Here is a 27,187-nt window from a genome sequence, read left to right as displayed (position 1 = left end):
ACCCGGGCGCTGCCCCCGTGGGGCCTTTCTCCCTCGCCCCCAGTTCCCATCTGGTCCTGGAGAAGGGGGGTGGGGGTGGGCAGACCGCCTTCCCATGGTCGCTCCCTGCCAGTCCCTGCAAGGAGCCTCAGCCCTCACCGCGGCCCGGCTTCTCTCGCCACCCCAAAGGGCAACCAGGGCAGCTCAGTTTCTGTTTTTACCTGGGCTGAAACGCATCTAACATTCAATTAGCCGTTTCGACGTGTACAATTCTATGGCATTTAGTGCAGTCACTACGTTGTGCGGCCGCCGTCTCTCTGGGCTCGGGTGTCGTACTCCCTCTGCCCCTTTCTGTACCCCCAGCCTCCGGTGGCACAGGGAGGCTGCTGAGGCCTCAGCGGAGTCCAGGAGTAATGGAGGCTGGTGTTGGACTAAAAGCTGAGAAAAGCCCAGAGCCAGCCTGGGATTGGAGGGCACAAGGCCTGGGCTTTAGGGTGGAGCCAGAGAAGACAGGAGAGGTCATCACTGCTTTCCCGCAGCACAGCCCTGGGACCCTATCTTCAGGAAATGGCCTCTTGAATTAAAAAAAAAATTTTTTTTTTCTTCTTCTTAATTTCTCTGGCATTTGATTAGAAACCAGAGGAGGTTCTGGCACAAAACTTCGTTTCCATGACTTTAGAGCCCCTGTGGGCTTGGGGATGATCCCAGCAGCAGCAGGCTTCTTACTCTGGCAGCTGCAGAGGGCCCCCGAGACGGCCCCCAGGAGCCCGCAGCCCCCAGGAGAGGCCTCCCCTCCACAGGCCCCGGGGACAGGCTTCCCCAAGGAAAGATTTTACACCTATGTGGCCCAGTTTATTCCATAGACCTACAGCCTAACAGCTGGGAAGACACCCATTACGTTGTAGTTTGAGTTTCTCTTGCTAATAGGCGCTACCATTCACTTTTATGTTGTTTTCAGGAGAAGACGGCAAACATCTGCCTACCTGCGTGTCTGTGTTACCTTCAGATTCACCCCTTTCCCCCCTTTCCTCATCTAGGACGTGTGGTCATGTTTTAAAACAAAACAGAACAGGACTCTTCTGGAATTAACCAGTGCCAACTCCTGCAGCATCGCAGAGAAAGAAACTTTACAGGGTCACAAACTTTCTTTTATCTTCTCTGGCCCCTATCCCCACTCAACTGGGGTCCACACTCCCTCTCTCCCAGACAGACACAGCCCAGACAACATAATGAGGGTATTTCCATCTGTGTTCTAATGAATAGGGAGTCCCGGGCTACTTAGTTCCGGCTCTGCCACCAATTCACTGGGCTACCTTTGGCAAGGACCTCAGTTTTATCACCTATAAAGTGGGAATAACAATTTTTACCCTGGCCATCTCCCAGGGAACAAGTGAGGAGGGAGAAATAATAGTTGTGCCAGTGCTTTGAACTCGCAAAGAGATTATCATGAACATCATAATTATTTCTCCAGTGATGGCGGCAGCCGTTTATCTGTCTTGAGTATCCAGCCTGGAGGGGGCCTCGCTGGAAGACACAGGGATAGGGGAAGTGGATGTCCACTGTCTGTGTGGGTGTTGGCTTGATTAATCACAAAGGAGCTGGCTTCGTGGCAGGCGAGAGAGAATCAAGGAGGAACTCTATAGGTGTGGGCTGAGAGGAGGAAGTAATTTTTGGACACCTAGATCTCTTACACTGTTTTTGGAGTAAATCAGGGTCCTAGGAAAGTGGGTGGGAAGGACTGAAGGGGATTAGCACTCCAAGGGGCAGAATGCAGCTGGCTTTCCAGGGACTAGTGTTGGGGGGGGGGCGTTGGATAAGCCCTTCACTCAATGGGTCCATTCATTCATCCTTGAACTCATTCATTCAGCAAATCCTCATTGGGCACCTAACAACGTATGTACCAGGTACTGGGGCTGGGTTCCAAACAAAGATAAAACGATACTGATCCTGCCCCTGAGGACCTTCCAGTCAAAGGGAGAAAATAGAATATACACACAAATGACTTATTGATGGAAGAAAGCATCATTAAAGAAGGGTGGCCAGGGTGCCCGAGAGGGAGCAGCAGGTGGGGCGCTGGAGAGGCTGGATTTCAGCTTGGGACGGCTTGTTTAGGAAGACTGGGCGGAGTGGGGTGGGGGGAGGGAAGGTGGTCAGAGAAATGTATCCACAGAAGACTTTCCCAACTCTTTCTGGATCAGGCGCTTCTTCCCTCAGTTCCGCCAGCTGCAGAGGTTCTCACTTGGGCCTTCCGGGATCTCCTGGCTTCCTTTCCACCCAGTCAAATCCTACCCAAGCTCCAAGGGTCAGCTGGAGATCCTTCACCCAGGGGTCCCGCCACACAGCCCCCAGAGGGCTTCTGGACCAGAAGGCACAATCCTGTGAGGGTTTCCCGTGGCTTTCTTGCCTCCCACTTTGAACAGTAAGCCATCTGAAGGCCAGAAATGGATCTTTTCTCCCTCCTTTCCACAACCACAGCGCACGCGCAGAGAGGTTACTGGGGACCTGGGCACGTAGTCTCCCCTCAGTCACTAACCTTATTGTTACTCACCGCCTCCTAGGATTGGTTCCCAGCACAGTTTAGCCCCGCACAAATCTTTCTCTGAACAAGGCTTTGCCACCTCCTTTTGTTGTATGACCTGGGGCAAGTTGCTTGACCTCTCCAAGTGTCCTGTTCCTCATTTGTGTGTTGGGAATAGCGCATGGCACTTAGCAGGAATGTGGCCAATGATAGTCATCAAGGATTTACTCTTGCTGTTGCCCCGAGAGCTGACAAGATCAGGTGGTCCGTGAAGCCAGGGCTGGCCTTCCATTTCTCTTCCCTTCTAATTTAGTCATCTTCTCCTCCCATCTGCCTCCTTCTGTTTTGTCCTCCTTGGGTCTTTCCTGTCCCCATTCGATGGGTCTTGCCTGCCTTTCTCCCTCCAGGCCAGCTGTCCCCCCCCCCACCCCCGCCAGCGGCTGGCTCTCACTAGGTGAGGGTTGTCTACACGCCTTTCTCTCCATCAGTCAATAAAGATAAATTACAAAATCATTTGTTTTATGTGTTCTAGTTACCTTGCGGGCTGTCTGAAATTGCCTTTCTTTAGGAAGCCCCATTTGCATATCTCTATGCTGGAGTCAAAGGCTGCAGCTGTGGTTTCACTGCAATTTAAATATTAATAAAATCTCTAGCTGTTTTTTTAAGCAGTCTGGCCCTTCTGCTCCTAGGCTGCTAATATAATTTAATCTTTGTCCTTTGCTTTGTATTTATTGAAAGGGCCATTTTAGAGTCAACTGAAGCCAGAGGCTGCAACCTTGGGAGATAAGAACCACTCTCCCGCCCACAAACCTTAGTTTTCCTTAAGAGGTCCAAGAGCCACCTCTCCCGGAGACCAAACAGACCTCAGGTAACATTTTACACCGCTCAGCAGCCCCTTACACTTAAGCCAGTGGTTCTCAAACTTGAGCTTGCTTCGGAATGAGATTGCTGGGCCCCGCAGCCAGTTTCTGACTCAGTACGTGGGGCGTGAGGCCCCGGAACCTGCATAGTTGACAAGTTGCTCCTGGAGGTCTTTTTCACCCTCCCCCGCTTAGTCCCCATCAGGGGATCATGGTTTGAGGGTCCCTCCACTAAGCTGCTTGTGAAACTGCCATATCGTTCTGGGTCCTGGAAACGAGGTCTCTAAAGTCCGTCTGTGCCGGTCCCCATAACTTGGGGGGAGACTCTCCAGTCTCCCATTGCTTCCAGACCCTCCAACCATTGCTTCGATTTTCCTGATCATTCAGACTCACTTCAGGATCGCCAGTCCCCAGCCCCCACCCCGCTGCCCCCCTCCGCCGCATGTCCCCAAGCCCTGCTCTCTACAGGAGCTGGCTGTCTCCAGTTCGCCTTAATTTTCTATTTGCCCAGATTCATTTCTTTAATTTTCTCCTCGTTATGGGCAGATTTACAGGCTGTTTGGGGGAGCTAAGCATCACTGAAGTACGGTAAAGGGGCCTCTGGCTCAGCCAGTCTACAGCCTTTGATAAGCAAGCTCCCTGGGTCCCTGGCTAGCAAGCCCTATTCTCTCGGGTTTCCGTGGGGAGATCTGCCGTTGCCCCTCGCACTGCCCTTCTCCCCGCGCTGCCCGCCTCTGGGGCCCTCTTATCTGCTCCTCGCAGCCTTCGCAGGGTACATTCTGGGCAGCTTGGCTTCTTCCGCTCCAACCACCCCAACACTGATTCCTTTCTTTTTCTTCTGCATGCTTCTGAGCCGATACTTTGTTGATGATTCTGGTTGCATTTTTTAGGAGGGAGATAATCTACAGAGCTCTTCTCTAGGCCCCCCTCCCTGCACCTGCATGATAATCCCTCCTCTTCTGCCCTTCCAGCTCCTTTGCATAAATTCGTTTGTGAGATGAGATAAAGGCAGTGGGACACCCCCCCCCTCCCCCGCCATGCTGCTGTGCCCAGAGGGCTAGACTGTGGGGTGGAACAGCAGGAGGCCGTCTTAAAGCCAGAGGTCAAAGGAGCGAGTAGATTTACTTCATCATCAGCGAAGCCTCTAAAACCCGGCCAAGCATCATGAGGCCAGGGCCAGAAGCTGACTTCCGGGAATGGCTACGCAGAGCTCGAGAAAACACACGGGGTGGATACTTGTCGGAAGACCTCGAGAGATAGTTACAGAAAACTTTTTTATGTGTCTCAGTCATCCCTGCTTTCACCCAAGATTCCTGGGAAGGCTGAGAGTCCTGGCTCACCCCCAGGGTTCAGCAAGCCGTGGCTTGTCACTGTGACTGAAGACTGTGTCAGTAGCACTCGCTTCCCACCTGCCTTTACTGTTCCCACCAAGCCCCATGGACTCCCTCCCTGGTGGGTAGACGGTGGGGCTGGCATGAGCCCAGGAGAGGTGGTGCTGTAGGCGAGGCTGAACTGGAAGGCTTTTGTTGTTGTTGTTGTTGTTAAGAGCTTACTTTCAAGTAATTGCCACACTAAACCTGGGGCTTGAACTCACGACCCAGAGATCAATGGTCGCAAGCTCTACTGACTGAGCCAGCCAGGCGCCCCTGGACCGGAAGGCTTTGATCACTGAAAGATAAGCAATAATAAGCTGGAGGCTGGACGGAGGTGGAAACAGGCAGCCGTGAGCCAATCCTGCCAGTCTCTGCTGAGGGCAAAGGAGGGCTGCTTTCCTCGGGGAGAGCTGCCGCTGGGAGGCAGGAACATTCTATTGCCTCCCACAGTGGCCTGCAAGAGTCTCGGGTGCTAGTTCCCCTCACAACCCACTCCTCTCCCCAAACTCCCTTGAGGCTTGAGCCAGTGCTTCTGACCCGGGTCCGGGACGGATGTGGGTGGGAAGCTGCACGGTGGGGCAGAAAGGGCATGGGTTTGGGTTTCCAGGTTGTCACTTACCAGCTGTGCAAACTCTGAGCAAAATCTTCTCTTTCCCATTCTCCTTTTTCAAATGAGGTGACAAATACCCACTTCCTAGGGCTGTGATGACGACCACATGAGACCAACGTGATGCCAGTTCCTTCCTTTTTCTCCATTCTTCCCTCACCCACCCACCCTCCTTACAAACGTGGCAGTGCTGAATCGTGTGAGGATTTAAATTCTCTTTGCCTCTAAGAGGACTCTAATCTCTGAACATGTGAAGACCAAAAAATGATGATACAGATTCTTATCCGTGGATTAAGTATGTTAAATAGGAGTGGTTGTCAGAAATCTCAAGATACCCTTCCCAAACTCCTGTCCCCCGGTTATTCAATCAAACACTAATCTAGGTCCTGCTGTGAAGGGGCCCTGCAGCTGTAATTCAGGTTATGGACCTTAAGATACGGACATCGCCCTGGATTACCTGGTGGGCACAATCAAATCACCTGAGCCCTTAGAAACAGAAATTTCTCTGGCAGGAGCTAGATCCGGCAGTCAGAGATGAAGGGGAAATCAGAGAGACTCCAAACATGAGAAGAGCTTTGACCAGTGTTGCTTGTTGGCTTTGAAGATGGAGCTAGGGGTTCATGAGCCTAGGAATGTGGGAGAGGCTAAGGATGACCTCTGGCCAACAGCCAGTAAGGAAATGGGGATTCTCAGTCCCACGACTGCAAGGAACAATCTGGCCAACAACATGAAATGAGCTTGGAAGCGGATTCATCCCCAGAGCCTCTGGAAAGGCACACAGCCCTGCTGCCTTGATGTTGGTCTTGCGAAACCCGAAACAAAGAAACCAGTTGAGCCAACTTGGCCTTCTGACCTACAGAACTGTGAGGTAATAAATGGATGTTGCTTTAAGCCATTAGGTTTGTGACAATTTGCTGTGGCAGCGACAGCAGATACAGTAGGAACTGAGGTCTCCTCGATTAACGCTCGGGGTTGGTACTATTGTCACCCCCATTTTACAGATGAGGAGACGGAAGTACAGTGAAAGGGTCTGAGCAGGTCTGCAGCTGTAAGCCACAAGAAGTCACGCTCGGTGGAAGTGTTTGCTACCAAGTTTATTTGCAGGTGAACAGCACAACATTTACAAAACATTTTGTACAATCAAATCTATATGCCCTCACACGCTGGGGGGCTAAGGAAGACCCGCTCCTTCCAACAGCTATAAACAGTCCTGGATAATGAGTTGATGAAAAACACTTTCTCTTCTTTCGGCAAACAAAATTATTTATGAGGCTGTACGGTTCAGCAATAGGAGGCAAAGAGAAAAAAATTACCTCAAGGAAAGCAACAGCTCCTTTCCTGGTGGGATCCGTCATTTTACAGACATGAAATATTCATATCGGAGATCTTATGCTTCAAGAGGAATGGGTAACATATCAGAGCTACAACAATAAATACTGTATTTATTTCTAACGGGGAATTAGAAGACTCTCTTCGGACTCCAATTCTTGAAAAGATTCTGCCATTTCAGAGCACATCCATGCTAAGAAATTCTTTAGAAATCCAGGGACTATAGCACAGACTTCCGGAGATCAGGGCCAGCGTGACTCCCCTCTCCTCTAACTCTCAGGGTTCATATTTATATCTATTACCTGCCTCTGAATCCCTCTGGCCCCCACCCGTGCTCCACTCCAACATCTGAGAGCTGCCCAAGGACTGTTCTGATTTTAAGTCACGTCACAGATTCCCCAAGGACTCGCTTTCCACTGAAGGGCCTGACTCTTGGCCTTTATGAACACGGGGTTTTAGAGAAGCAAACTTAGGGAGACCAGCTACTCTCGTGAGGCTAGCCATTCTGTGCCCCCAGCTCTAAGCCGACATCCCCAGTATGAGGAATAGGGCTGATAAATAATGAATCAGCATCTTGCTCAATTGGTGGGGTTTAAATGGTTTTAAATTCTTTTCAGGTGAAAAATTACGACAATTTTGTGCTCATGGCAGATTTCAAAGGGTGACTTGAAGCAGAAAATCTTTAAGAGACCCTTGCATTGCCAGAATTTCTTCTCAGGCTGAGATACATAAAATATTCAGTAACCGGGACTGTGGAAGGACTGAAGAAGAGCCCCCAGGGCCTGGAAAAAGGCTGCTTCTTAGGATCGTTGTCAGGGTCCTATGGAGACAGGCCCCAGACGCTACGGACATGGCTGGCTGGCGTGAGCAGCAGCTCTGCGAATCTGCGGGATCAGGTAGGTGTCCAGCTCCTGGCACTGGTAGAGGGCCACACTGTCTAACACCCACTCTCGGGTCACCACAAGTGCCTCACACATCTGCCCAATTGCTGGGGACAGAGAACACAAGCAGAAATTAGTGTCACTGCACTTTTTCCCAGACCAGACTCTTGTCAGTCTACTCCGGGACCTGGCTGTATGAGTTCACAGCGTCACTCAGGTTGGTGCAAAACTGCTGATCGTAAGTAATGCTTCAGGACACAGGACCTCATTCAGAAGCCTGAGGAATGACTGCTGGTGAAAGCCTACAGCCTCTGGCAACTTTACTAACATGAACTCCAATATGTTAAAGGAAAAGTCACCCAGGGGCGCCTGGGTGGCGCAGGTGGTTGAGTGACCAACTCTTGGTTTCAGCTCACGTCATGATCTCAGGGTTCTGAGATCCAGCCCAGCGGAGTCTGTTGGAGATTATCTCGCTCTCCCTCTGCCCCTCCCCCTGCTCTCTCTCTTTCAAATACAAATAAAATCTTAAAAAAAAAAAAAAAAGGAAAAGTCACCAGAGAGCACAAAACAGCACTGCAATTTAATGATTTTGCAACCTCTTAGGTGAGAAAGCAAAACAGTATGACGAGCATGATCACATGTGTGTAAAATACATGCATGTACATACATACACACATATGCCTGGGACAATGTCACCTTCACCATCTCTAAGTGGTGGGATTACTGGGATTATTTTATTGTGTTTGTGCTCATTTATATTTTATGTGATGAACATTAATTAATATCTAACCCCCACCAATGGAAATAGCTCACGTATTACTTATTTATAATGCAAAATGAGCAAACCACAAGAAGTTTTAAAAGGACATTTTAGCCATTCCCTCCTTCCTTCCTTCCTTCCTTCCAATATTCACTGAGCACCTAGAAGGTCCTAAGAACTGTGTTTTTTGTTTTTGTTTCTTCTTAAAGATTTTTATTTATTTGACAAAGAGAGACACAGCGAGAGAGGGAACACAAACAGGGGGAGTGGGAGAGGGAGATGCAGGCTTCCCGCGGAGCTGGGAGCCCGATGCAGGGCTCGATCCCAGGACCCGGGGATCATGACCTGAGCTGAAGGCAGACGCTTAACGACTGAGCCACCCAGGCGCCCCAGTCCTAAGAACTGTGCTAATCAAACACTGGGTGATCTGTGGTGAAGCAAACTCATCACACAGGACCCTGTATGTCACAGGCACATGCCCACGGCCTTCTGGAGCCCCACACGGGTGCACCATTACTCCAGTTGACTGAAACGGGACATTTAGATCTCAAATCGCCACAGTCAACTGCATACGTCATTTGGGCCCTGCCACCCATCCTCCTCTGGACAAAGGCTTACAGCGAGACTTACCATGGAAGCCACTGTCGTCCGCCCAGGCGTCCGGCTGCACGACCACCACTGGGTGAGTACCCTGCATCCCGGGAAGGAAACAGCATGGAGGGTATCAGAGCTGGACTTCTCTGCACGTCACTTCACCGCTTCTTGGTGGCGTGCTGAAGCGGACTACGTTAGGCGCAACCACAGAGGGGAGGGGTAAGGGCACGGGGCAAAAAGGAAGTGCTGGAGGGAGAGCCTTCGTAGTGAATGAAATACTTAGAGAACTCCAGTCTTTCCGGATCCGCCACACATGGGCGTTTTCTGGCACTGGCACACGATCAGGGAAGGCTCGGGCGAAGAGAGGCTTCTGAGGCCCACTGGCAGGGTTCCCAGGGACCGATGGGGGCCAGCCCTGCTCAGTCACAGGGCAGATTTTGTGCAGTCCCCCTCTGACAGGGCATCAAACACTCACCTTGCTGAGAGTGAATGACGAAGGCTCCTTCACCACAGAAGCCCCACAGAGGTGCACCATCCACTCTAGCTGATCTAAATAGCACAGAGAGACCTAGAATCACCACCGTGCCCTACACACTTAACCTGGGCGCTCTACCCCACGCTCCCCCGGATGAACGCTTACAGCAAGACTTCGAACTGGGAGAGTGTCCATCTCTGCTCCAAAAGGACAGAGAGGCCTTGAACGAGAATCGATACCAGGTATGCATTCTAAGTCAGTTTGCCACCGATACGTTACCCTGGGTATCGGTCCCCAGAAGGCCCCTTGGTAGATAAGGTTTGATAGTCTCTCAAATAAAACAAGATCCAATTTCCCTTAATTTGCTAAATTGCCGGCTAAGGCGCTGTGAAAAAATACCCACTTGCCTTCCCTCCCTCCCTGCCTAATTCTGTGTTGGTAATTGATAATCACGGCCACTGAGGGCACCATCCTGGGTGGTAATTACTGCAAATGTCAAGAGACAGGAAGATAATTCAGTCAGTCAAAAAAATACACATCATCCTGAACGGAGACTCAGTACATCAGGGGGGAAGGGCTCCACGCTGAGCTGGAATCGACCTCTCGGGGGAATAGAAATCAAAAGGGACTGTAGCGGTGTTCCACCTGCACCCGGAAAATCAGCAGAACAGACCAATGAATGGCTCCTGGGCCTCTTTGGGTGCTCTTTTCTCATCAGTCCATTTCTGGGGATAACGGAGGTGGCTCCTGTTTGTCTAAATGAACAGAGGTCAACTGACTCATCTCCAAAATGATACCTGCCAGAGACCTGGTCTTCATACACCAAAGAACAAAAACACTGAGAAATCCCCAAGTGGCACTTGGAAATTTCATAAAAATCCAATCAATAACCAATAAAGAAGACAGAAGCAAAATTACTCTGCCGGGCTCTCTTGCTGCCACTCATCGGTCCCCGCCAGATGCCAAGGCCATCTTTTAAGGAACAAGAGAAACTGATCCCTGGAGAGGAAGTGGGCACAGAAGCAAAGGTGGGTGGACTTTGCTTTGAAAAGAACAAACCAAATCTGTACACAAGCCAGGGCCTCTGTGCCACACAGCTCCGGAGTGGAGCCCCACAGCACTGCTGAACATAACATCACATGCAATGTCCGAGTTAATTAGAAAATGTTCACCCAGAGCCCTTCCCTGCCTGCTCTGGGCCTGTGTGGGGCCGCAGGCCCACAGGGCTTAGTAGCTGCCGTGTTTGTTTCTCAGTATCAAATGAAGACGATTTCGGAGGAGCAGAATTCTTTCTTAGCATTTACAAACCTGAAAGGTATCTTCTCCCCACCTCCTTCTTTCCCTCCTTTCGCAAACCAAAGGGCCGTAAGGGCACCTCTACTCCGTCTGAGCACAGAACGCTGCATCCTAGAAGCTAACTTTTCACGGCCTTCAAGCTCTTGAGAAGGGGCGCAGGGCTGGTTTTTGGACAGAGGGTAACATTTAGGTGCGGTTTTGTCCGACAGATGGTAGAGAAACAGAATACGCTCTAGAGGACTTCGCCAATCTGAGGAAGCCCCTTAAAACGGTCTCTCCTGTAACACTCCACCAGGGAAGGGAAAGGCTGGTGCCGGACTGTGTGCTTCTCCCAGTCTCTTACCTGTGGGCATGTTGGTAAAGGGCCCATAGCAACAGACTTCTAGGCCCCTGAAGATCTGGGAGAAGCGTGGGACAGAGGGATGGAGAGAGAGAAACACTAATTATAAATGAGTATGCATTTTATAAAAAACAATACAAACAGACTCTCCAAAACGAAGGACTTTCTTTTTTCTTTACCACCTGATCATTTCTGCCGCTTCCCAGAGACCATGAGTCCCATGCCCGAACACTGACAGATTTTAGAAGACTTCTAAAAAAAAGCGTGTGTGTAGTGCACCCACGCTACAGCCAGTCTTTGGTAGTCAGAGGCTCAGCATCCCGCTCTGCCACCAGTCAGGCCCAGGCTCCTTCCTGGTGACTTCACTTCTTGTTGAGACAAAAGAAAAACGAGCCCTCTTTATAGTTAAGAAAACGCTTGGATGGCAAGAAATTCAACCTGTAAGCTGCAGTTTGTTTTTCCAGACTTGGTACATCAAGGCTAACCAGCACCCTAACTGGCAGAGAAGTCTATGTCGATTTTACGTGCTCCTTTCGTCCTCTGACTTTCTTCTGGCCTCGGACCATCTGTTCCTACCTTCACACTGCTCTGAGAATGGCCACTGTTCCTTCCGGCAACCGAAACGGTTTTTCTTTTCTCTTTCTTTTTATTTTAAGATTTTATTTATTTGAGGGGCACCTGGGTGGCTCAGTCGTTAAGCATCTGCCTTTGGCTCAGAGCGTGATCCCGGAGTCCTGGGATCAAGCCCCGCATCAGGCTCCTCCGCTGGGAGCCTGCTTCTTCCTCTCCCACTCCCCCTGCTTGTGTTCCCTCTCTCGCTGGTCTCTATCTCTGTCAAATAAATAAATAAAATCTTAAAAAAAAAAAAAGATTTTATTTATTTGAGAGAGAGAGAGCACAGGAGGGGAGGGAGGGCAGAGGGAGAGGAAGAAGCAGACTCCCTGCTGAGCAGAGAGCCCGATGTGGGCTCGATCCCAGGACCCAGGGATCACGACCTCAGCTGAAGGCAGACGTTTAATCGACTGAGCCACCCAGGTGCCCCCAAAACCGTTTCTTTATCTACAAGTTAATCTAATCTGGAAGTCAAGTCTGGCTCTGCCTCTCCTCATGGAGCTGACCTGCCTGCCTGCTTTCCGGGAGACACAGATTATCCTGCACCCCCGACACGCCTCTTCCACTTACATACAGTGCTCGCTAGCACCGTCCACAAGAACTTTCTGAGGTCGCCTGGCTGGCTCAGTCGGTGGAGCATGTGACTCTTGATCTCGGGGTCATGGGTTTGAGCCCCACGTTGGGTGTAGAGATTACTTAAATAAGGAAATAAACTTTAAAAAACAAAAGAACTTGCTATGATGATGGAAATGTTCTATATTTGTGTTAATAAGGTGGCCACAAGTCACATGTAGCTACCAAGCTCTTGAAATGTGGTTACGGTGAGTGAGGAACTAAACTTCATATTTTATTTAATTTAGTTATCTAGAATTTCAACAGCCTCGTGTGGCTCATGTGACAGGCGGATTCTTACACATACACTGGCACAGGTTCTTAGGCAAGCACTAGGGTATCATTTATTTTTTATTTATTTTTTCAAAGATTTACTTATTTATTTGAGAGAGAGAGAGTGCGCACTGCGCAAGCACCAGTGGGGGGAGGGGCAGAGGGAGAGAAAACCTCTCAAGCAGACTCCCCGCTGAGTGCAGAGCCCAACGTGGGGCTTGATCCCACAACCCATGAGAGCACGACCTGAGCTGGAGGTTTAAACGACCGAACCACCCGGGCGCCCCGCTAGGTTAATCATTTAGAAGAAATGTGAAGCTGTGTCAGTTGGCTGGATGGGTATCATTTGGGTAACCATCCTTCTCTTGACCCTCTTTCTCCCCATTCCACAAAAAAGGAACCTGCCTAGGCCTGGAACTCACCTCCTTTCAAATAAGAGAAACCAGGGTACAGAAAAATCAGGAGCTAAAAACTCACGAAGGCCTTCAGGAAATGAGCCTCTCCACTCTCATCTCAGCTAGAGCCACAGGAATAAGAAACAGCAGCAGGTCGGGGTGCCTGGGGGGCTAAGTTGGTAAAGCGTCTACCTTCAGCTCAGGTTGTGGTCCCAGGGTCCTGGGATCGAAACCCGCATCAGGCTCCCTGCTTGGCGGGGAGCCTGCTTCTGCCTCTCCTCCCCTTTCCTGCTCTCTCTCGCTATCTCTCTCTCTTTCTCAAATAAGTAAAGTCTTTAAACAAAACAAAACATAACAACAAAAAGAGGAGCAGGACAAGTCTGTTTCTGTTGTGACAGCGTCCGCATATGCCACTCTTAGGATCTGTATGAAGAAACGGCATCCCAACCAGCTGACAGGACCTCGCTGCTCGTAATGTTGAAAGCTCTCCCCAGGCGGCTGGCTGGAGCCAAATGGTGCCGTGAAAAGGACAAAAGATTAGGAATTTTTATATCCAAGCTGACACTCACTGATGAGGATGTCTAGTTATGAGATAAGAAATTTGAAGTTTCGGCTCTACAGACACATTCCTCTCCCACAGGAAAACACTATGGCGACATTTAGTATCTTCAGAATGTCACTACTGTGCCCAGGCACCTTCCATCATTGCCATCCCCAAATCAGGAAAAATCCCCAAACGCTGGAATTTCCTTTGAAGGAGGAAGAATCTGGTGCTAATTCTGCCTTGCACGCAGGGAAATACAAACAAATGACTGGCTCCCACAGAACTCCCCTGGGGTGAAGGCAGAAGCAGAGACAGCGCCAGCAGCTTTTCTTGGCATCTGGAAGTTCCTTGATAGGCTCAGAGGGTGGGGGTGGGCTGACCCCAAGGGTTCAGAGCCCTGCCCAAGCAGTTTTCTCTAGAAAATCACCTCTGCTGGTTCTTGCTCAAGTTCTATAAAGGGACAGACGGTGCTCCGTATGGGACTGTTTGGAAAGGCCCAGTGATGCACATTTAAAAAAAGGAAGAAACACAGACTAGGCACGTAAGCACTCGGTCAGTGAGCTGAGAGAGCAGCCAGCTCAGGCCCGACAGGCAAGTGTGAAATCTTGCCCGGACTTCTCCCTGAGAGGGTGACATCGCTTTGGCTCCATCATCTGCTACAGTACGACCTGGGGAAAATCAAGGAGTCTTTCTGGGCCTCCAGTCGTTCATTTGTAAAGTTGTTAGGATAATCTATTTTTTTTCCTCTGTGAAATCTTCTATACCTTTCCAAGAAACTGCGGTATTTTTTTAAAGATTTTTTAATTAAAGTTTTTATTTATTTAAGTAATCTCTACACCCAACATGGGGCTCTAACTCACAACCCCAAGATAAAGAGTCGTATGCTCTTCTGAATGAGCCAACCAGATGCCCCTAGTATTAAGATTTTTTTCCCCAGTAATCTACACCTGATGTGGGGCTCAAACCTACAACCCTGAGATCAAGAGTTGCATGCTCCACTGACTGAGCCAGCCACATGTCCCAAGAAACTAGGATATTGTTAAGAGCTCGGATTCTGGAACTTGACTACATGTGTTCAACTAATCATGGGTTTCCAACTGGCTGTGTGAGCTTGGGCAATTCACTCAACTTCTCTGAGCTTTCATTTTCTCATCTATAAAATAGGTATAATTGGGGGCACCTGGGCGACTCAGTGGGTTAAGTGTCTGACTTCAGCTCAGGTCATGATCTCAGAATCCTGGAATCAAGCCCTGTGTCAGGCTTCTGGCTCAGCGGGGAGTCAGCTTCTCCCTCTCCCTCTGCACCTACCCCTTCTCATGCTCTCTCTCTCAAATAAACAAAATCTTAAAACAAAATAGGTATAATTATAGTACACACCTCATAGGGCTGCTGTAAAAAAATTTTTTTTTTTTTTTAAAGATTTTTTATTTATTTATTTGACAGAGATAGAGACAGCCAGTGAGAGAGAGAACACAAGCAGGGGGAGTGGGAGAGGAAGAAGCAGGCTCATAGTAGAAGAGCCTGATGTGGGGCTCGATCCCACAACACCGGGATCACACCCTGAGCCGAAGGCAGACGCTTAACCGCTGTGCCACCCAGGCGCCCCTGTAAAAAATTTTTTAAAAAGATTTTACTAATTTGTGGGGTGCCTGGGCGGCTTAGTTAAGCGTCTGCCTTCGGCTCAGGTCATGATCCCAGGGTTCTGGGATAGAGCCCCATGTTGGGCTCTCTGCTCAGTGGGGATCCTGCTTCTCCCTCTCCCTCCACCTGCCGCTCCCCCTGCTTGTGCTCACTCGCTCTCTCAGTCAAGTAAATAAATGAATAAATATTTAAAAACAAAGATTTTATTTATTTGAGAGAGATACAGCATGAGGGAGTGGGGAGAGGCAGAGGGAGAGAGAGAGGTAGACTCCCCACTGAGCAAGGAGCCCGACATGGGGCTTGATCCCAGGACTCTGAGATCATGACCTGAGCCAAGGTAGATGCTTAATGACTGAGCCACCCAGGCACCCCGGGCTCCTGTAAAATTATTAGTTAACTTGATTGTGTGTTCAGAGCAGACCCTAGCATACAGTATACATTATGAAGATGTTAGCTGTCGATTTATCAATCACTTTCTCTTCTTGCAGCAATGTCCACTTTGCTCAATGTGTCTCATCCCCCTTGCAGCAATGTCCACACTTCTCTACAGAAAGACACCACGGTGAAGTGGAAACAGGAAAGGCCTTAGCTTCACATCTGTTTCAAATCCCAGCTCTGCCACTTACCAGCTGAGGTTTGAACCCCAGACTGGAGTCCAAAGTACATAGCTTCCCTACACCTCTAAGTTCCTGCATTCATAGCATGGAGAGAATACTTATTTACCTTGCTGGGCTAGGAGAACTGAAAAAGAACCTAGGGGTGCCTGGGTGGTGTGGTCAGTTAAGCGCCTGACACTTAGTTTTGGCTCAGGTTATGATCTCAGGGTCGTGGGACTGAGCCCCAGTGTTGGGCTCCAGGCTCAGTGCAGTCTGCTTGAGATTCTCTCTCCCTCTCCCTCTGCCCTCCTGCTCATGCGCTCTCTTTCTAAAACAAACAAATAAATCTTCTTTAAAAATTAAAAAAGGGGTGCCTGCAGCGGTTAAGCGTCTGCCTTCGGCTCAGGGCGTGATCCCAGCGTTATGGGATCGAGCCCCACATCAGGCTCCTCCGCTGGGAGCCTGCTTCTTCCTCTCCCACTCTCCCTGCTTGTGTTCCCTCTCTTGCTGGCTGTCTCTATCTCTGTCGAATAAATAAATAAAATCTTTAAAAAAATAATAATAATAAAATAAAAAATAAAAAAGGGGTGCCTGGGTGGCTCAGTCAGTTAAGTATCTGTCTTTGGCTCAGGTCACGATCTCCGAGTCCTGGGATGGAGCCCCGAGTTGGGCTCCCTGCTTGGCAGGGGGTCTGCTTCTCCCTCTGCCCCTCCCCCTGCTTGTGCTCTGTCTCTCAAATAAATGGTAAAACAAACAAAGAAACAAACAACAAATAAATAAATAAGAACCTCTATGGAAGCACCCAGCTAGTGCTCTAGCAGTGACGATGCAATGCCCCTTACAGGTGCATGAGACCATCTCCACGGGGGGACTGGAATGCAGCGTGGTGGGTGCCATGTCAACATGGCAGAGTGGGCCTTTACCTTTCTGCCCCGGGATTCTCTTGCTCGCTTCGGACCTTGGTGGTTTCTTCCATTCACAACATCTCCTCTGACTTCAAAATCATGCTGGAAGAAACCCAAAGCAAACCACAGGGATCAGAGAAAGAGAAGCCTCCTTCAATGGAAGTAGAGTATATACATCGTATTAAGGAATTCAGTACTGCCAGGCAGAATTTTGACAACCTCGCCCCTGCCCCCAAAAAATCATTCTTTCTGGTGGATTGAATGAAATGACCAGCATCTCAGCTGCTGAAATCAATTCGCTGAAGCAAATCTTTGTGGGTAGAAATGAACAATTGGCTTTTCACCTCATCGGGACTTAATGTTTTTTAATTTTCAACATCTGTCTCTTCTCAAAACATTCAGTTAGCACTGAGATTAAACTGTTAATACTGTGCTGTTATAAAGGAAACTGGAGAATTCCTGATCTCTTAAATCAATTGCGTATTACCATCTAAAGAAATAAGGGCTTCTCAGATTTCCATCGAGAGATTTACAGCTAATGAGACCAAAATGATAAAATATACATTAACACACTAAAGAAAGCACTTTTTCAAAATCACTGGTTCTGAATGGTCAAGGATGAGGAAATAAAGAATAATGGGACTGCGGAGGTTAGAGCTTTTGGGCGAATTCTGGGAAAGAATGCTTAGGAATAATTCTGACCGAAACTCGATTATAGGGAAGACAGCCGTGAACATCACCATAGGCTGTTATTAGAGTAAAGAACACTTAACATTTCATAGACACTTGAGTGAGAAAAGTCTAGCGCTAAAAATGTCACCTATTTGAAGCTGACCCTCAAATTCCTTGTCCTGATTGCACCCCCGTGCCTACTTAAGCTCTCTACCTGGAAGTCTACTATAAATCCCCAAACTCACACATCTAAAACAGAGCTCTTGACTTTGCTCCTGCCTCCCGTTCTGCCCCCTCTCAGGATGCTTCTCCTGGGTCTTCCTTATCTGATTTACTATTACTAACATCCACTCTATTGTTCAGGCCCAAAACCTAAGCCTTAGCCCCTCAATGCCTCCCTTTACCTCATCCTCCAAATTTAACCCTTTAGCAGGTCCTATCTCCAAACATAACTCAAACCAACCTCTTCTTACCATCTCCATGCCACCCATTACCCTGCAAATAGAATTCAAATTCCTTACCACAACTTCCACCAAATCCTACCTGATCTAGCCCTTGTCCATGACCTTCTCCAACCCCTGGTCCAACCACTGCTCCCTACATATAATTCCCCAACTGCTGCTCTCCAGCTATACTGGCCTATTTTTCTTTAATTAATAAACCAAACTCATTCCTACCGCAAGACATTTATGCTTGCTGTTCTTCTGCCTGTTAACATTTGTTCCCTACATTTTCCCAGGCCAATTCTTGGTCTTTTAGGTCTCAGCTCAAGCTTTTCAGAAAGCCTTCCCTGGTGTCCCTAGGTAATCAACCTCCTCAGTCAGTTGCTAGTCTGTTCTGTATAGTTCTCCACGGTAAGTAAGTATGTATGTATGTATGTATTTATTTTTAATTATCCGGCTACTATCATTCTTTTTTTTTTTTTTTTTAAGTTTTTATTCCATAGTATTTATTGGTTTTGTTTGTTTGGTTTTTTAAAGTAGGCTCTACGCCCAGTGTGGAGCTCAACACGGGGCTTGAACTTACAACCCTGAGATCAAAACCTGAGCTGAGATCAAGAGTCAGACGCTTAACTAACTGAGCCACCTGGGTTCCCCTTTTATTGGTATTTTAAATGCATCTTTATTTATTGTATGTCTTCCCTCAATAGAACAGGAATCCCAGCAGAGCACGGACCCACCAGTCTCATCTGCAGCTGTATTCCTGTTCCCCAAGAGCAGGATTATATTAGGTCACGGAATCAAAGTTAAAACCAACAAAAACGTCATTTGATTAATTATGAATATGCTGAATAGAGCATAGTAGTTTAAAACTGCTTTTGCTAATTTTATTTTGCCTGATCTGTTGTCACTGGCAGCTCTTAGATGGCTCTGTTCTAAAATTATTCCTCCTCCTACGCTGTCTTATTTACCTCACTGTTCTCAGGATCGTAAAAGTAACATCTCTTTAAAGGCCTCTGAGTTTTAAGCACATACATTTGCATATTAATACGAAGGGTTTTCCTTAGAAGACTGTGGACAACGAGTTTTCTACAAAGGTCGATGCACGTGAGATCAGGTGGGCCTGTTTCTCAGGCTTACGAATCTTTTCTTTCCGCTTTATAAATTCCTTTTCCTCCCTCTGAGGAAAGGATTGTTTCTACTGAAACTTGAACAAATGAGTGAGAACACAGAATTTCCTGCGTTGCTCTGTGCAATTCTTGATGATTCACATCGTCAGGGAAAGTCTTTGGAAAGCAGTACAAGCAAGGAAGCAGAGAAGTGTTCAGTGATTCTGTGACTCAGCGGCACCAAGTCTTTTTGATTCGTTTGTAACATCGAGTACGTACCTCATCTAGTATCTTTCTTTCTTTAATAGACTGGGTCACCCCTAAAGAGATGACAGAAAAGACAGGTCACACAAAGGCAGAAGAAGGTGCTCTTTTCATGGAGGTGGACGGGGAAGCGATTCGGGTAACAGCGCAGACGGCAGAACACTGAGTAGAGGTCCTCTCTCTATAAGGCCACAGCTCCCTAATAGATTTTCTTCTGGAGACACAGTGCTGGCTTAATTTAAACATTATAAAAGTGCCTGCTGCACATGGATTTCTGCCTGGTATTAAATAAATCCTCAGTTATGTGCTAACTTTGCTAGGAGCAGATTAGGTCCTATTAGTTATAAAAAGAAATCCATTTCCCCCAACATCACCAGCTTATTTGAACAAAGAGATATGCATTCAAGATAAAGCTAGTTGAGTGTTACCATTAAAGACCTTTTGGTAATTCAGATTCAGCATCAGCAGAAACCTTAGGTGTTAAAAAATGTTAGGTGTAAAAATGCAATTCTGAGGTGTTAAAGGGAGGAGGGGAGACATTATATTGTACTTACAGAAATAGCTAACTACCCATTTTCCTCCTGCGATACCCAGAAAATATTTCAGTGTCCGTTCGCACACAAACTCAGCATCTGCAGGATGAAAAACATCCAAAGGATTAGAAGCTGAAAACAAAAATCAGGAAGTTCTGCTGTAAGAAGTTAAAGTGCCCCCAGTTCCTTATGCCACTTGAGATCAATCCGGATTGATGATTCCAACAGCCCTGGTGATAGACTCAGAGGCTGGAAGCATCTCTAATTATAACCAGGAAGTGTGCATCTTTGGAAGCCCGGAAGAGGCTGACACGAGGTTAACACCAAAGGAAAGGTCTGCTCTATCTTCTAGGAGCTCAAGATGTCTGTCACTGTGTTCAAGAAATTCCCCGAGTCAGTAGTACCGGAAGGTCTATGTCACTGGACGGCAAAATGTGAAAGGACACGAGTACGTGAAATCCTGAATCTGAAATGTCCACGTAAGTGATAAAGTTTCACCCCAGAACGTCTGCTGGGGAGTCCTAACTCCTTAATTCCTAATTTCTCTGAGAGGGCCAGGCAAAGAGACTATTTTCACAGCTTTTCTCTTTTCTATGTATTTCAGAAAGCAGTAGCTGAAGAATCAGTTCTGTTTTTTCGTAGCGTTTCAAAGGCCCCCTTTGTTTTTGTTTTTTTTTTTTAAAGATTTTATTTATTTATTTGACAGAGATAGAGACAGCCAGCGGGAGAGGAAACACAAGCAGGGGGAGTGGGAGAGGAAGAAGCAGGCTCATAGCGGAAGAGCCTGATGTGGGGCTCGATCCCAGAACGCCGGGATCACGCCCTGAGCCGAAGGCAGACGCTTAACCGCTGTGCCACCCAGGTGCCCCTCAAAGGCCCCCTTTGAAGAACTAAGCAAAATGAGGAAAGAACACTTAGTTTTAAACAGGAGAAATTGATTTAACTAAATCTTAAACACAGTAGGCCATCTGCCAGTGGAAGCAATAGCCATTTTTCTCTCCCAGAATTCTTCACGAGTTAAAAAAAAAACTTTTTTCTTTCTTCAATTTTTAAAGCTTTTTAAACTGTTGTAAAAGTTGATTCAGTAATAGACTTTAAACTCAGAATTCTATTTTAGTTCATTTTTAGTTTAAAAGTAGCCAATGTTGTATTGCCTTTGTTTAAAGACTGAACAACTTTAATTTGCATTTTAAAGTTTTCTTTTCACCTTTCAGCAGCTTTGCTCCCAAACTACAGCTTCAGATACATTAAACTTTAATGACATTCATCTCTAAAACAGTACTTAGTTCAAAGTACCTTCTCCTGGCACCTGATTCCTGTGAGCCTTATCCTCTGACCCTGTTGTACAGTCTTTGCACCTCAGAAACCGAAGATCTTAGAGGTTTCGAAGGCACTGTGTCCCTGCCCAGGAGTGCAGACCCTACGCTCAAGCGCCAGCAGCTACACGACAGAAACATCCTGGAGAGAACCACTGTACTTCCGGAGAGTCACTTTCACTCGAAAGGTTTTCAGACTTGAACTACAGTCTTCATCTTCTGTGTGCCGCACGCACTGCTCTTTGCTTTCTGGGGCCCAACAAGGGAGTCCACCTCCTCTTCCAGAAAGCAGCTCTTCAAATACTGAAGACAGTCGACTCGTTAACTTCAGTCTTTTCATTCCTTCCTCCGTTCTTCAAATGACGCTGCTATGAATGCCTGTCCCCCATCCTCGTCATCCACGTCTGGATAAACACTCTAGTTTAAGTTTGTCACTGCCCAGCCTCAGAAGAAAGCACGCTGCTCAAAGCAGAGCACGTCGTCTTCCGGGCAGTCGCTCCCGCAGACGATACAGCCGGGGGGGTCAGAGTCTACACTTCGCTTGCTCTGGACACTAGGCTTATATTCATAAGGCCCAATTTCAAATGAGCTTTTTCAGCAGCCCTGAGATGTTTGCTTAGATTTAAGCTAAAAGCCTCTGGGGTCTCCGTGATCATACAAGCCATAATTAAGATTGAAAAAGAGGAAGGTGTAGGACAAATGAATTTTCCCCTTCTCTTTTTCCTGGTTCATATGCTAGGCCACCTCAGAGCGGACAGTGGACTTGCTTCCTGAAAAACTGTCAACCACACTCAATCCAGGTGTGCGAGTGGAGCTAGGACACGGAGTGGACATGGAGCTGGCGTTTCCAACCGCCCAGATTTTGAGCACGAAGTCGCTTCATTCCCCTCTTTGCCCCATGTGTTCCTCCAGGACTTGGGCTCTGCCTTATCAGACAGCCCTTCACACAGTGTGGTCTAGGCAGGATGGACTAGAAGTGGCTCGCCGTTCTGGCTCACTACTCTCCAAATCTTAACCCAAACAAAAGGGGGTCAGGACATAGCCAAACTATTATTTTTCTTTCATAAATAACTGATCGACTGCTGGAAGATTGTCATCCATGCTTTGCTTAACAAACTCTCCCATTTCTTCATGTAGTTTTATGCAACAGATGCAACATGCTCTATCAGGCTCTTGGTATACCTGTTTTCATGATGACATGAGTAGTCTCTTCAGAAATTTGATTCGTTAAAGCGATGTGGTGTTTTTTGGCAAACTTCTCCACAAGCATCTGAAATCAAATGAAATATTACATTATAATAAATTACCTCTAGTACACAGCTTAGACTGTTGGTTACCCCAGCTTTGACTCTCCATTTTCCTCACAAAAGGTACATCCCTTTTATTCAAATGGGCCTGAAGGCCCAAAATAAATAGTAATTTAATAAAAATTATGTAGAAATCAGAGGAAAGCATTCTAAAATAGTCTGTGCTTACAGACACGGAATTACAACCCAGGATTCAAAATAATAATTTTTCCCTTTAATAGCAGATATCATTTGATTCCCTAAAACAGTTTCTTTGCAGAGTGATACTCGACTATAATTTAGATTTATCAGCCTACACTCTAGAAGCCAAGAGGTAACCAGCCTATTCAGAAAGGTATGCCACAGATATGGATGTGGCTGAAAAACACGGTTCAACCCTCTGATAGTTACAAAACATTCAAGTCAAGACGCTTCTAAAGGTCAGTGCGGAAACTATCAATTCCTCTTAAGGATGAGGATTGGAGGAGACTCAGATGCTTCCCAAAAGAAAGCTACAGCCTTCTAGCTATAATCTATCAGCCAAATAAAAATCAATAGGCAGTAAAAGGGATTAACCAGATCCATTATGGACACAGCTGACATCATCAGTAGCTACTGTTTGGTAAACAACTTTGCTTCCCAAGGGCCATCATGTACTGGTCATGGCCACCCATGCCAATATTTCTGCGCTGTACAATACTGCCGCGGAGAGCAGGCATCTTTCTTTCAAGCTGCCTTGCTCCCTACTGCCACAGGGCACTGCAAAAGGGAGGCTAGAGAAGCTAATGACATCCTCCCCCTTTTGCCACTGCCCTCTGCCAGGATCATTAGCAATTCTGAACTGATTAATTGCTGAAATCCCAGCCTTGAAACAGTGTTCAGTTAGAAGAGCAACTGCTGAAAAGATCATCTTAATATGGGCTTTGGAATTAATCATGTGTACTACAGTCAGCAGCTTTCATAATAAATTTACCACACTTCAGCAACTCTGAATGGAGCCTAAAAGTTTTCTTCTGGGCTTGCCTAAAGACAACACGTACCCAAGTCACTTACAGTCTAATCTGCAGCTCTGAGTTGTCCACAGCAAGAAAAGATTAGATCATTTTAGCCTCTCGGAAAAGCTGAACTCACAAAACAAAGGAAAGGGGAATGCTAATTTTCAATGAATAAATGGGAATTCTAGATGTACAGGGAAATGATCAAGAGCAGTAGAAGCAGACAAAGGTATGAATTTTCAGAACAGACAGCTGATCTGGACGCATGGTTGTGAGATGGGAATTCTAGCATTATTGATGAGAATTTATTCACTGTATCTACTAGGGCAGACACAGGTTACTCTCTGCCCTTTTAGCAGTGGGATACATTTGGCCCCTGAGCCACTACCTATAGAGAGGAGAAATGGTTCTAGGAAGGATATATTAAGAAAGGCTTAAAGGAAGCCTAGGAAGGATATATTAAGAAAGATACTTAAGAATGACTGGGTCATCTCTCGGTGTGCAATAAATGGCACCCACTATTGCATCCATTTGATACGCTGGTGTGTTATCTTACGATTTTAAAGAAATATTCATTCAACTTACTTTATTATGAAAGGATACCAATGGTGATTAACTACCCTGGGAGGTCAATTTCCTATGATGTCTGAAATCTACACTCTGCCCAAGCAGAAACAAAATTTCAGTGGTCTTAATATTTTAATGGATATTTTTCTACAATGTGAAACAAATCCTATTTCTGGTACCAGGGGCTCAAGGACATGTCAAATCCTAATAGGGAAGGGGTGCTGTAGGGCAGAAATGATAGAGCAGGCTATTGAATAACTGGGTTACAAGCCAGGATAAAGACAAACACTGGAGAAATGCCACTATCTGGCCATTTGCTTGGGACCACTTTGGATTTAGTTAATTATGCTCGTAAGCACACAGACATAAACCAAGGTGTTTCCTCTGGGGATTAAAACTATACTTACTTGCTTTTTCAGAAAAAAAATTAAAATTAAAAAGCTCTGTATTATACCCAAAGCTATAACCTTTCTGTTAATGTTTAATAATTATTTTAAGTAAATATATACAGAATAGTCCATGCTACAGCTTTATCTAGGTCCCAATCTTCAGAAATTAACAATGGAGGGGCGCCTGGGTGGCACAGCGGTTAAGTGTCTGCCTTCGGCTCAGGGCGTGATCCCGGCGTTGTGGGATCGAGCCCCACCTCAGGCTCCTCCGCTATGAGCCTGCTTCTTCCTCTCCCACTCCCCCTGCTTGTGTTCCCTCTCTCGCTGGCTGTCTCTATCTCTGTCGAATAAATAAATAAAATCTTAAAAAAAAAAAGAAATAAATTAACAATGGAAATTAGATTACATATAATCATTCTTGGTTCCTAGATTTCTCCCTATAGGTTATTCATTGCTAGTACCTACTTAAAACTAGTTGTAATTTGTTAAGAAATCTCAGTTGTTAGGGAGATACATAAATACACTCACAAATTCTTTTGGGGTTAAGCCTGATGCCACCATAGATATTGTTCTGTTGATTCTTTTTACTGAAGATATAACTTCTGGCTTCTCCCTGCCCACAGTGTCTTCCCTCTTATTATACCCAGCAGTATTAGCAACATCGACAGCAGCTGTACTCTTGGCTGATTCTTCAACTTGAAATTGGGGTAATTTCAAAGCAGAGGTTGAAGTTGGCATGCTGCTAACATGAGCTGGCTCTGGGGCTCTGTCTGCAGAGGGGTCAGACTCAGGGTCATCAGAGAAGAGGCTGATTCCAGACTCGAGGTAAGGGGTTCCCTCTGAAAGGCACAGGGGAAGAAGTTAGCCCAGACGACGATGAATCTTGAATTACAAATACTATTCATCATGATTCTATATTTTAAAAATAAAAGTTTAAGCCAACTGACTAAAGAAATATAGCAGCATTTTATTGCTAATGACAGGAATACAAGTAACTTTAAATATTCTTTTCGAAGTTTTTATTACCTATATTCTCCAACTGTTTAACAATGACCGTAAAGAACAAGGTACTTTTGTAAGGAAGGAGAACAATTTTGAAAAATTAGACAAATACTTGATTTTTCTTTATCCATGATGATATCATTGTCTTTTTGACTTAATAAATCATCAGATATCATTACCAAATTAAAAATAGAAGACCATTCCTGAAACACTTCAGAGAACGTCACTCCATCAGGAAGTAAGCATAGCCAAAGAGAAAGCATGAGATCCCTAAAATGACCTTAAAGAACATGGCCAAATACGACATTTAGTGCCAAAGAGCACCTCTTATGATAATGTGTTTTTGAGGACTAATTTAAAACTTTCTTTACTGATTGAAACTTTGATTTATAAGCCATAAAACACACCATTCATTTAAAGTGATTTATAAGGCATAAAATGCATAGTCATTTATATTCATTAATTCATAGAATAAGAGCTTACTTTGGAGATTTGACTCATTTTTCAATAAAGGACAGGCTGAAAACTTTATCCTAGGGCCCTAGAATTCTTTATTTTTTACTTTTTTTTTTTAAGTAATCTCTATGCCTAATGTAGGGCTCAAACTCATGACCCCAAGATCAAGAGTTGCACCCTCTACTGACTGAGCCAGCCAGGCACCCCTAGGGCCCTAGAATTCTTACTTAACAGTTGAAATAAAATATTTAGAGCACACAAGACTCTCCCATCCTCAAAACTGTTAGAGTTAAACCAGTAAAGACAGATTAAGAGCTGCAATAATTTTCATGTAAATTTGGATTAATATTCAAGCTATTTTTCTAAAATGGGTTTAAGTATAAGAGAAGCATTCGTTATAGACTAGACATGCTAGACATCCGAAAAGTTGATTAGCCAAAATATCTTTAGGTCAGATTCAAAGTAAAACAGAAGTGTTTTCTCCATTAGAGCAGATGAAATATTACCCAGATCTGGTCTTGACAAAGACTGCTCCACGACCTCTTGGGCCTCTGACCTAGTCGGTGCTTGGTCCTCCACACTGACGACCTTAATGAGCTCCTTTTGAGACGGGCAGTTTGTGTTCTGAAGATTCCTTGGGCCGCTGTGCACATACCAACTGGTATCTAACAACCGGGATGGAGAAGGGGAAGACCTAGAAGAAGGATGAAGGGAGAAACACACCACCACAGTTTGTGAAAGGACTCATCATACTTCCTGGGCAGCGGACGCGAAAGCGGAGCAGCTCACTGTCAGGGAGATGGGGAATGACTAGCGAAAAAGAACCCAAGTGACTGCCCAGAAGTCTGGATTCATGGAGCCTGCCAACGTGTCAGGGCTGACATATAACAGCTCCCCTTAGGGCCTGGGCTGAGGCAGGATATTTCTCAGCTGTTTAAAAGCGTGTCAGCAAATTTCACCAAATTCTCCACTGCCACTCACTCAATCAAATTCTATCCGCTCTTCCACTTGAGTCCAAATGGATGTATCAGAATCAGATCTCTCATGAAAATAGAAAGCTGATTAATTTTGACATTTCTGCACTCACTCTTTCTGCCCAATTTTAGCAGAATTCATAGAAACATCCCTATCTCCTGCCTTTTCAAGATCTAAAGCCATTCTCAGAACAAAAGCCAGCTATAAAGTACTGTCAGAAGAGCACATGCGCCCAGTGATTCCATCCTCCACTCTTTCCGGTGTTTAGGGCTTTGCAGAATAAGATACTTAGCAACAGATTTATTTAAAGGATACTTAACAGATTTGAGGAATTCATCCTCAAATGCATTAGTTATCGTTTCCTTTAAATAATAAACAATGGCTACTAAATAATCAAATACAATTTTTATAATATACAATTTATTATAATGGATTATATAATATAACATAATAATATTAATAATTATAATACATCAAATAATTGTCTATTAAACAATTATTGGGTGTTTACTACAAGTCAGGCAATAAAAGTAAGCCCTGTGCATTAAAGATGAGCAAAACCTGAATCACCGCTCTCAGGTAGTCTAGTAGAG

The 27,187-nt window shown here is 46.2% G+C and overlaps 1 protein-coding gene across 9 annotated transcripts in view; it reads right to left on the bottom strand.

The window, feature by feature from the left end:
* Window positions 1-6,412: 6,412 nt before the first annotated feature.
* The window catches only part of BRCA1 (BRCA1 DNA repair associated), a 60,891-nt gene continuing 40,116 nt past the window's right edge, over window positions 6,413-27,187 (bottom strand). For all 9 annotated transcript variants that reach the window (XM_057317885.1, XM_057317881.1, XM_057317882.1 and 6 more), the window contains 10 exons: window positions 26,126-26,313; window positions 24,690-25,000; window positions 22,107-22,194; window positions 19,630-19,707; window positions 19,091-19,131; window positions 16,609-16,692; window positions 11,016-11,070; window positions 9,377-9,450; window positions 8,938-8,998; window positions 6,413-7,654 (listed from right to left, as the gene is read on the bottom strand). In XM_057317885.1, the coding sequence (XP_057173868.1) occupies window positions 7,509-7,654; window positions 8,938-8,998; window positions 9,377-9,450; window positions 11,016-11,070; window positions 16,609-16,692; window positions 19,091-19,131; window positions 19,630-19,707; window positions 22,107-22,194; window positions 24,690-25,000; window positions 26,126-26,313 (1,126 nt within the window). In that variant the 3' untranslated portion in view covers window positions 6,413-7,508. The remainder of the gene's footprint in view (window positions 7,655-8,937; window positions 8,999-9,376; window positions 9,451-11,015; window positions 11,071-16,608; window positions 16,693-19,090; window positions 19,132-19,629; window positions 19,708-22,106; window positions 22,195-24,689; window positions 25,001-26,125; window positions 26,314-27,187) is intronic.

Source organism: Ursus arctos, unplaced genomic scaffold, assembly GCF_023065955.2.
Source record: "Ursus arctos isolate Adak ecotype North America unplaced genomic scaffold, UrsArc2.0 scaffold_24, whole genome shotgun sequence".
Lineage (NCBI taxonomy): Eukaryota > Metazoa > Chordata > Mammalia > Carnivora > Ursidae > Ursus > Ursus arctos.
This window is presented reverse-complemented; position numbering and strand designations above follow the sequence as displayed.